General features: G+C 30.4%; 1 protein-coding gene and 2 long non-coding RNA genes across 6 annotated transcripts; 2 read left to right on the top strand and 1 right to left on the bottom strand.

Annotated features, from left to right (window-relative positions):
- The first annotated feature begins 513 nt into the window (after positions 1–513).
- On the top strand, positions 514–3,289 carry LOC100578910 (zinc finger CW-type PWWP domain protein 1). Its single transcript, XM_026443585.1, has 6 exons — positions 514–1,423; positions 1,524–1,941; positions 2,246–2,440; positions 2,521–2,717; positions 2,798–2,908; positions 2,974–3,289. Exons 1-6 carry the CDS (start codon positions 1,274–1,276, stop codon positions 3,274–3,276), a joined length of 1,374 nt encoding a protein of 457 aa, XP_026299370.1. The 5' UTR covers positions 514–1,273; the 3' UTR covers positions 3,277–3,289.
- On the bottom strand, positions 2,448–2,981 carry LOC113219065. Its single transcript, XR_003305552.1, has 2 exons — positions 2,815–2,981; positions 2,448–2,715 (listed from the first exon to the last, which is right to left on the bottom strand). It is a non-coding gene; the product is annotated as an uncharacterized LOC113219065 (long non-coding RNA).
- Positions 3,290–4,308: 1,019 nt separating the features above from the next.
- Positions 4,309–9,781, top strand: LOC102656859. Of its 4 annotated transcripts, XR_003305674.1 has the most exons (9): positions 4,309–4,952; positions 5,071–5,243; positions 5,982–6,044; positions 6,153–6,340; positions 6,404–6,820; positions 6,927–7,062; positions 7,200–7,427; positions 7,531–7,590; positions 8,252–9,781. It is a non-coding gene; the product is annotated as an uncharacterized LOC102656859 (long non-coding RNA). The 4 variants fall into 4 exon arrangements; XR_003305673.1 differs by having other exon boundaries at positions 6,404–7,062; XR_003305676.1 differs by lacking the exon at positions 7,531–7,590 and having other exon boundaries at positions 6,404–7,062.
- Positions 9,782–11,042: the final 1,261 nt, after the last annotated feature.

The raw sequence follows: 11,042 nt of genomic DNA, 5'->3' as shown, positions 1-11,042 counted from the left end.
ATTTATATATTTAAATTTTCTAAAAACTATATATTTTAAAATATAACACTTCCGAATCGTAATATATATATATATCATATATATTATATGTATATATGTACATCTATATATTATATACATATACATGTACATATATGTATTAAATTGTTTTAAGATAGACACATACGCGCGCGCGCGCGCGCGCACATATATATAGCTATAGCTATATATATAGCACATAGCTATAGATATATAGATGTAGAGATGTGAAGTAAACTATCATTTGTATTAATGTAAATAAACTACACATTTGTAAATATTGAATACTAATAGAAATGATGTAAGCAATTAATTCTAATTTGTATATGTATTATATATATATGTAAATATAAAACGAATAATATGAAAAATATAATTCTTAGTTAATTTACTATTAAATTACTTTTAATTAAAAAGTATTAACAATCTAATTACGATATTTTACATATAATTATTCATTAAAAAATTAATTATTGTAATAATTATTATATAAAAAAAAAATTAATTTAATCAATGTGAATGTGATCACGATTATTTTCTCATTGCATACGAACGATAAGTAATTAACAATTAAAAATATTACTTACGTACTCACAATAAAAGTAACACAATTATACGATTTAATACATTTAAAGAATTAAAAGGATACACTTTTGTAATGAAATGTAATCTTTTTTGAATCTTATACATCAAATTTATAACGTACAACAAACACGAGTGACACTTTTTTTGAATCGCGAACGATGGGAACAACGAATTAGAATATAACTGCGCGCGACGAAATTTCAATTAACCAATGAAAGTAATGGCGGCAATTGTAAAATTTAAAAGAATCTAGATTAATCTGTTTATCTTATTTTACCTTTCATTTAATTTTATTTAATTTTATTTTATGTTATAATTATTCGTTCAATTTAGATATGAATGAACAATTCAATATTGTTTAACATCGTTTATACAGATATAACACAAGTTTTATACATGTTTACGATAAATATTTTATACGCTTGTCATTTGTTAAAAAATTTTAATTTTTATTGGTTCGCGTTGCTTTGCAACAAATACCGTGCAATACGATATGCGAACCCCATTACAAACGCGGCGGGTTCCTCATTCACTCGTAATTTTTAATCATCATCCCGCGATTTTTTTTTTGTGATAAATTAAACTGTTTTTCGTTAAAAAAAAAAAAAATAATACTTCGATAACCTCTTTGGTACACAGTGTTATAGTTTTATTAAATTAAATTTCAATCATGCATCAATCCACTCGAAACGATATCCAAGGAAGAAATTTTCTGTTTGAACGATCAGATTTGAATCGACGAACTCCCACGATACTATTTGAAAAATGGGAATTCGAGCAAGTAAATCGTTCCAATTCGTCGACAAATTTTTTGTCACAGGTATCATCAAATATATAGAATAACAATTTTTCGATGATGTATGTAAAAAAAAGTTGGTATGTAAAAAAATTCACATTTACACATCTATCTCTTTCAATAGTTCAATTTATCTCATAAACAAACGATTGAAAATATGTCCGACTCGTTTTATACCCCACCGATGGAAAAGAAAAGTATACCAACGCCGAAAGCGCCAGTGAAGTACAAAAAACAACCTAAGAAGGGAGATTTAAAGCCAAAAAAGTTGTATTACACCGATGATGAATTAGACGCTTCAAATACTATAGATAGCGGAATTCATATCCCATTTGACGAATCAAATAATAGTTTGTTTCACAAACACACAACTAGATGCAATAGATTCGATTCTTCGCAAAAGCAAATACGTAGATTACGCGCCAAATTAGACAGGATTAAAGTACAAACGAACGACAAAGAAAACGATAGAAATGTATTAGGAAACAGATCTGTGAACGTAGTGAACAACAGAAACAATGTAGCACAAGAATCTTCTGTAGGTAGGTGTATAAACAGTGAAAAGAAATGCACGCATATGTTGAAAACTAATACCGATGTCAAAGAAAAATTAACACATTTTCGCGTGTAACAGTATACGTTAGCTGTTAATTTAATTATAATAAGTATGTTACTATTAAGGGAAAATTGTAATAAAATTGTATGATATAATGCTATTTTATAAACTCATAGATTTATAATAAGTAAAATTTATGGAAACTTAAAAGTGTGTTAAATATTTTAATGAATTTAATATTATTGAAATGGTATTTTCTTTCTATTTTTTTTTTTTTTTTAATTCTTCAGTATTCAATCCAAGTGCAGAAGGATTATTTCAATATGATTTTAATTGGAAAGAAAAATTATACTGGTTACAACCTAAGAGGGATATTGGTTTATGGATTGAATGCTGTAGAAAAAATTGTAAAAAATGGAGATACGTTGAAGAGTATCATGATCCATTAAATGTACCCAAAATATGGTATTGTGAAATGAATTATGGTTTGTATATTTCTTTTTTTAAATTTTATATATTTTATACATACATATGTATTAATATTAATATGTGTATGATCTCACAGATAAATCAATGGCATCTTGTAACATACCAGAACATCCTAACTCATTTGCCATAAAATCTAATTTAATTGAAAATGCTTATAATGCAGGTAGTATTGTTTGGGCACATATGAAAGGTTTTCCATGGTGGCCTGGAATAATAAACGATTGTCCTGATACTTTTACATATTATAAATTGCCTAAAAACTCTCTTATACCTGTAAAGTTATATTTTTTTTATATATATATATATAAAATATAATTTTTTTAACAGAATAATAAAATATATATAATTTATAGATTAAATATTACGTTACATTCTTTAATGAAGAAAAACTTGAATGTGCTTGGATTCATAAACAAAGTCTTAAACCATTTGCAATATATAAATATGATCAATTAATTAAAAAGGTATTTAATTCTTAAAAATTTCATCTCATTAATTTCATTATAAATAATACTAGTTGTCGTTACAGACCAAATTCCATGGAATAAATTACAAACAATCCTTAAAAAAAGCATATAAAATAGCTACGAATGCTCTTTCATTATCAATATTAGAAAGGTTAAGAGAATTCAGTTTTTTGCCACAGTATGAAAAATTTTATGATATTAATAATAATTCAAATCAATTAATCAATAATACCACAAAAAGGAAAGTTTTATTAGAAATGGATACAAATTCAGATAATGAAATACCCTGTACAAATCCCATAAAAAAGCAATATACGTTGAAAGAATATTATTTAAGAATAATATGTAAAAATCAAGAGATATAAAAATAATACTTTTTATACGAATTTTTGTTAGAAATAAAAAAATTATAAATATATCGATATTACAAAATAATAAAAGATTTATACTTATGTTCATAGTAATCAAATTATGTTACTCAACATAATTTCAGTTATATATTTATGTTATTTTCTTATATAACTTGTAGCACACCATATATCCACACTATAACAAATAAAAAATATATTTTGAATATTTGTTTTTATAAATTATTTCTCACATTGTTTCGTATTGCGTTTCAAATTATCAAAAACATAACGTATGAATTCATGTAGATCAATTAAATTACTTATCGACTAAAAAATTATCGGTTGAGTATCAGTTCAATTTCTTAGCTAATTCATTGAGCATCCACACGATGGCAGTACCGAACTGAAAAGAAGCAACTTTATAGTGAATATTTTAATCATAATATTGAAATAGAAAAATATTTAATTATTTATTATTTTTCGACTTTCAAGATTGAATCTGAAATTAATTTGGATACAATTGTTGTTTAAATTATTTTTAATCGTTTATATTATTGCGATAATAAAAATTTTTATATAAAGAAATATATTTATAAACAATTAAAAAAATACGAGATTTCTAAATTTTATATCTATTATATTTGTAGTTTCATACAAATACATTTAATTCTAATATTTAAATATTCAACATATTAATACAATTATTCTATGCTGAATTGGTAATATTAAAAATAACATTAAATTCTCAAAAAATCTCAAGATACGGGACGAAAAAGTGTATATCAAATATATATTTATTTTATAATTCGTCCATTAATTAATAAAACTTCTACCATGTATGTATATATAAAATTACATTAATCGTTGATTCTATTTGTGTTTTATTAAAAGGTAAAAAAATTTTAATTATTTGTGTAAATAAGTTTTCACAATTAATCGAGATTAATAACCTATTATTTATTAATACATCGATAAGATTGACATATTTATTAAAATATCTCGCTTTTTTTAACAAAATAAAACGATTATCATTACATAACGAGATTGAATAAAAAAGTTATCAGTACCTATTATCGAAATACAATATTTTCTTATATATTATATACGATGGGAACGATGAATTTCTGTGGATCATTCTTGAACAGCTCAATCCTCAATAATATTAAAATGAAAATGTTCGATGCAAATTGATGATGCTGATTATTAAGCTGCCGCAGTTTTTCTTTTATAATCTTTTGATTAGGAACATTCATTCTTTCAAATAGAAATTGAACGTATATAAATGCTTGTAAATCGATATGTTAATGTGGCGCAAAGTTCGGCGGAGTCGTTGGGTCAATGTGACGTCAGCGGATACGAAGACCCTCGATGTGCTGAACTACGACAATATTTGCGTTTAAAATGTTTCTCAGTTGTGCATATGCATATAATATGATCGTAGTCACTATATTGATTTACGACAATCTTTTCATTTTTGTAAGAGACAAAATACGAATATTTTTTTAGCAATAGATATTTCTTATTATTTCTATACTTTGATATGCATTTATGAATAATCATGAAATTTTTAGGTTAATAAAAAGTAAATATGTATATATACATATATATATACATACATAATATGAGATCTAATGTGCTTGAATGTTTACACTTTTTTTTATTGAAGGCGTAAAATGATAATTTGCTCGAAGGTAAAATATTTTTTTTTAATTTTGTAATTAAAAAACGAAAAAAAAAAAAAAAAGAGAGAGAAAAGAGTAAGAAAAAGCCATCATCAAAGTAATTATCGATACTTTTTAAACATTCCAGAAAATTAAAAAGAAATCAAAAATAGAGAAGAAAAGAATAAAAGAATAATGATTGGATAGCCTGTCCGTTCCTTTCAATGACCCCTGGACCATTCTCTGATTCTTCAGAGTTAAATACTTCCCTCGGTTGGTTCCAGAATGGAGAAAAAGAAAATGATAACCCCAGATACTGTGGTGAGCATATACATGCTTGTTATCATTCTCGTAATAGTCAGACGATCGTGTTGCTAACCGAGGTATAGTCGGGTTATCTGCTCTGTTTGTCCTTCGTTACAATTTCGTTACGTTTCTTCGCGTTTTTTTTTTTTTTTTTCACTCTTCACTTTCTAACGAAGATCGCTCATTAATTATATCTCTATCGATATTTATTTTCATTTCTTTCATTAATGTTGTAAGCGAATAAAATAAAAAAATCACAGATGTATTTCGAGAGCGTATGAAAGCTCTCGTAACGTCGATTTTAAAATGTTAGGTTATTATGCAACATAAAAATTATGATATATAAAATAAAAATATATAATTACAAGATACATGATATTGATAAAGATATACAATTTATAGATATATAATAATCGAAATAATAAGTTTCAATATTATATTTTTAATAATTATTTCTCGAGAAGTTTCCACATCTTATTCAAATTATTCCGCTGAGCTTCAAGGCTCGATCGGTATTTACATACATGTATTTTTAATGCATTCTACGATTACATTAGTATTATACGAAAAGAAACATCTTTTCTATCGAGAAATGAAAAATTATTGATATAAACGATATATATTTACCATTACTAACAATTATTTATTAACAAGTTTCTGATATATAAAAACTATGTTCGATTATGTATTTCTTTGCCAATTTTTTTTTTTTTCTTATGCAGAACACAACATAATACTATTCGATCGTTTCAGGTGGCGGTGCTGAAATGGCTTCTAATTAAAAAATCATTCGATTTGTGATCGATTTTTTGTTAGGTAAGATCGGATGACGTAAATATTCTCTTGAAACGGATAAAAACATCAGGAAATATTTTATCATACGATAAAATTCATTTTATCGATAATAATTCATGAATTTTTCAGACACGTTGTTTCAAATCAATTCTGTTGATGGCGCAATCCGATAATCGTAACGGAGGATCTATTTTAATTACCGTTAATTACCGTTCCGGTCAATTATAAAATATATTTTCCATAAGGATGATGTATATACAAAACGGTTGAATATGCGAAGTGACAATCATAAAGAAGAGTTTTATTGATCGTAAAAGGTATATTGGTTATATTTTATGCAGTTTGGACCGAGGAAGTTGAAATGGAACTCGTCTTTCTAGCGATCGTCTCTCGTGCCAACACGCTTAGGAACCATCGCATTACAATAGCGCATACACGTGGTTGACAAACATGGGAGCGGCATATTGGGTCGATGGCAAAAGGAATAAAAAAAAAAAAAAAAAGAAAAGAGGGAAGGACATAGAAGCTGGGATATAAGCGAGAAAAAGGATATATACCACTGGCTCGACCTTTCTACCTTGTCTACATGTATTTCACTCGCTTTATACCTAGGTGTGGCTTATGTATTCCTTTACCTCTGTGAACTATCGCATTTCCGGCATAATCCCCCGTTCAGGAGATTGTACAACGTGTGTTGGACTTGGAAAATTAACGCTGATTTGAAATTGAAACCTCTTTCTTGAAATCTATCCTCCATTTTATTCTTTGAAATTCATTCACAACATATTATTTTATTTGTAAGTTGAAATTTGGTATCAAGATTGGTAAAGGATATATTGGTATGGATAATATTTAAGAATATTCAACTTTCTCCAGAATTCTAATAGATAAAACCTTTTGCAGGTTAAACAAGAGTTTAATGAGCCTTGAGAGAATGTCAAATTGGGATTGTACGTAAAGAATTTTAAGGAAAACTGTGGTGCACAAGGGACATCTGTTGTAAGGGATGTTTAATCGATTAACGAACAATTGAAAGAAGGTGAGACTAGGAGGGGAAATGGTTTCTCTTCGCTTTTGCATAATTTCATGGTTCCTGACCTCGCGAACCGACCAAGCGAGAAACTATAACGATGCTCTGGTGTAACGCCGTTTCTAAATACGCATATACGACTCTAGGTAAAGCCTCCTCTGGCTAAATGTGACTTTTAACGAGCAGCAACGAGGAGAAACGGGGAACGACCTGCGCGCGGATTCGGGCGCGGTCAATGCCGTCTAGATGCTATTGCTATTACTATCCGGACCGTCTGATATTTTCGTCATGGCCTACTAATACACTCCGCAAATTCTCGCCCTACCACGGGGGTCACTGTTCGAGGATGACGTGGTCAAGGAAATATGCCGATCGTGAGTAGTGTCACTGACCGTGATGGCGAATTTCTATACTTTTTTATTCTTTGAAAACGAGCCAACCGAGCCTCTATGCATTCTCCTTCCCCCTGTGATATAGATTCCCTGATAAGCGAGAGGAGAAGAATATCTATCTTCCATCAGTTTTGAACAATCAAAGGTTGTAAAGCAGTTTCTACAGTTTGTATTATTATATATATACACATGAAGCAATGAAACTCTAGAAATTGTATCTTCCATCAGTTTTGAACAATCAGGTTGTAAAGCAGTTTCTACAGTTTGTATTATTATATATATACACATGAAGCAATGAAATTCTAGAAATTCTATCTTCCATCAGTTTTGAACAATCAAAAGTTGTAAAGCAGTTTATACAGTTTGTATTATTATATGAAATTCTAGAAATTCTATCTTCCAACAGTTTTGAACAATCAAAAGTTGTAAAGCAGTTTGTACAGTTTGTATTATTATATACACATGAAATTCTAGAAATTCTATCTTCCATCAGTTTTGAACAATCAAAGGTTGTAAAACAGTTTGTACAGTTTGTATTATTATATGAAATTCTAGAAATTCTATCTTCCATCAGTTTTGAACAATCAAAAGTTGTAAAGTTGTACAGTTTGTATTATTATTATATATATATATATATGCACATGAAGCAATGAAATTCTAGAAATTCTATCTTCTATTAGTTTTGAATAATCAAAGGTTGTAAAGCAATTTGTAGAGTTTGTATTATTATATACACATGAAGCAATGAAATTCTAGAATAAGATTTCTGAAAAGGAAAGATTGACAATTGTTTTTTTTTCTTTTAGGTAGATTCATGTGAACATGTTCTTCAATGTTTACTTAGATGGAAGTTCGAATTTTTTTAACTTGAAATGAAGAAAGCAGCAGTGTACTTGGGATGCGTTTAGCGGGTAACCGGGTACATAATGGTCGTGGCTAAATATTCAAACAGTTTGACCTTCCATATATTCATGACCGTCATCTTGGTGGAGAAAAAGAAAAGGTAGATGGATTTGCATTTGAATGATGGAACGATTTGTGGGACAAGAAGTTTTTCAATATACCGCTTTCCGGTAGTGTACGTGTTGACCATCGACTCTGGCAGCCATTTTTAGGAAAATTGCTTTTAACGTGTTCCACGGCATAAAGGTGCGGTTCACGATTTATTCAAAATTACGTTGCCCGATAGTTGGAAATCATCCTTTGATTATGAAATTACCATTAGCATATAGTATTGAGAACGCAATGAAATTAAGCGTTTACGTCATCTTCTTACTTTTAGGATTATATTACTCTGTGAAAAAAACATACAAAAAATTAAAATTTATAGTACTTTTTTTCTTCTGCTCAAAAAAGTATTATCTGTATCTGAGAGGCGGGTTACAGAGATAACGGTTCTAAAGTTAATTTTTTATTTCATAATGAAAAATTCGTTTTCCATTCGCATCTCGTCACGACACACTACCGACAGAGTCCTGGCATGATGCAATACGAACTATGTGTACCCATTTCTCCACGCATCGAGACATTTATCTGTTCAACTCATTATCGATAGAATGCCACTTTCGCCCTATTTCGTAAGACCAGGCGTCGTGCAACATTAGTTTTAAGCGAGATAAAATTTTTTGAATTTGGGACACATGAAAAAACATAGGGTCGTTGGGTCGTTCTGCATCGATAAGATATTACCGACGTGGAATACAAGTGCACTGGTTACATAAATGGTGGTACAGCTGTTGAACGGGGTGAGATTTTCATTCCAAACGAAAAGTTATATCGCAGTAGACGGAGTAGACGATGTAAATCATTGTTGTAATGGATCGAACGTTCCATTTGAACACGCATTATCACAGCAATCGAGATAAGAATTTCTGTCGCAATCATTCGTGTTCATGATACGTATATCGTTGATAATTAAGTGATCATTGTTACATTACTTTTACTTGCAACTACTACTTTTCCGTTTCTTCAAAATACCAACCAATATAATATTTACAATGGGAGTTTATAAGGTAAAAAAAAAGATACGTAAATGGCCTGTAATGCGAAGCGTTATCATCCTTGAACTCGGTGACGAAGCATTCTATGCTAACGCGTCGTAAAATACAGCGATACGAGTGTATTAACTACTTTACGTTACTTTCTATGAATAGCGAGTTAATTGAATAGTTACAATAGTCGTTTAACGATGAATTCGTTATATTTCTCGTGAAATGTATCGTTCAAATTGCACCCAATCATGTACATCGAATATAATCATTATCTTTCGTCGATTAAAATTCAATTATAACGAGTAAATTGTAAATTTGTTAAATATAAATATTATGTATCTCCAATAGATAATAATCCATAATTACAGCAAAGAAAAATTAATTAACAATATACAAGTAGCAATGAACGAATGCAATCATCGTCCCTACTTGTGTCACCTGCATCATTCACGGGGTGCGTTAAGCCGCATCCCCGCTCCTGCGATATCGCGCAAGCCCCACTCCCCCCACTATGCTTCCGTCGCTTGGTGGAATGAACGCACTCATACGCACATCGTCTATCCCCACCACATGGCGGCACGATGGAAACGCGCATTCGTGACTGGCCGGAGTTCTCGCCAACCTCCGCGCAGCTTAGTTCGCGCTGCTCGTTCCACCAGTTTGGAAGTTCGTTTGTGTCGAGTTGCTTGGCAGTTCGTTTAGTTTCGTGGATGACGATCATTCCGTTGGTGAACGGAGTTACTTTAATCGCGATCGTCGTTCCTGATCGTTTGTTTTCACTTCGTGAATTTTAAGAGTTTATCGAGTCCTTTATTAAATCGATTCGTGGTCAGAATTCGACGGAAGAATACGAAGGAATACGCGTCGACGACGAATGAAGTCAGTTCTCGCTTGCATCCTCTCGCACATGCGTTGGCGAAAGAGGAAGGAAGTCTACTACTCTCGTTCGCGTCTCTCCGTTTCGTCCCCACTCTTCTCGGTTCATCAGTTTTTGCTTGGCTTGAAACGCTTTTTTGCATCTTCCGTCATCATATCCTCCTCCTTTATATATATTCGTTTTCAATCGTGTGCCATGCTTCCGTCTGACAGTGCGGTTTTCGGGCTTGCGCGACACGAAAGTATAATCCTTTCTTCTCCTGTGCGATTCTCAGTGATCTGCGAATCTCCTGACAAATCTATTTCTTTGAAACCTTCTCGTTAGCATAAAGGATGGCGGCGACAAGTCATCGTGCACTTCAGTCGAGAGTGCGTCACGTCTTATATCTGGAATGGTGCACGGGTCTTCCTCTACACGCCCTCTTCGTTTTTACTCTTCCAGTAAAGGATCGATCGAAGACCTTGTAAGGATTTGGTGAAGTCGATGTATCCACGATGATAATCGTATATTATTTGGAAAAAAATCTTGAACATTCTGCGCATGGTGAGTGTAAATTTTATTTTAAATTTAAAGCTTTCTATTTATTTATTTTTTTTTTTTTCGCTTACAGATATCACGTATATTAATTTATAATATTTCATTGTATTTAAAATATATGTGTTTTTATATGTCATAAAACTTTTACGGTTTCATATATTTTTAAGAAATATAAATTTCATTCTTTAAAAA

Source organism: Apis mellifera, linkage group LG11 (assembly GCF_003254395.2).
Source record: "Apis mellifera strain DH4 linkage group LG11, Amel_HAv3.1, whole genome shotgun sequence".
NCBI lineage: Eukaryota > Metazoa > Arthropoda > Insecta > Hymenoptera > Apidae > Apis > Apis mellifera.
Note: the sequence above shows the minus strand (reverse complement) of the source record. Positions and strands in the feature narration are given on the sequence as shown.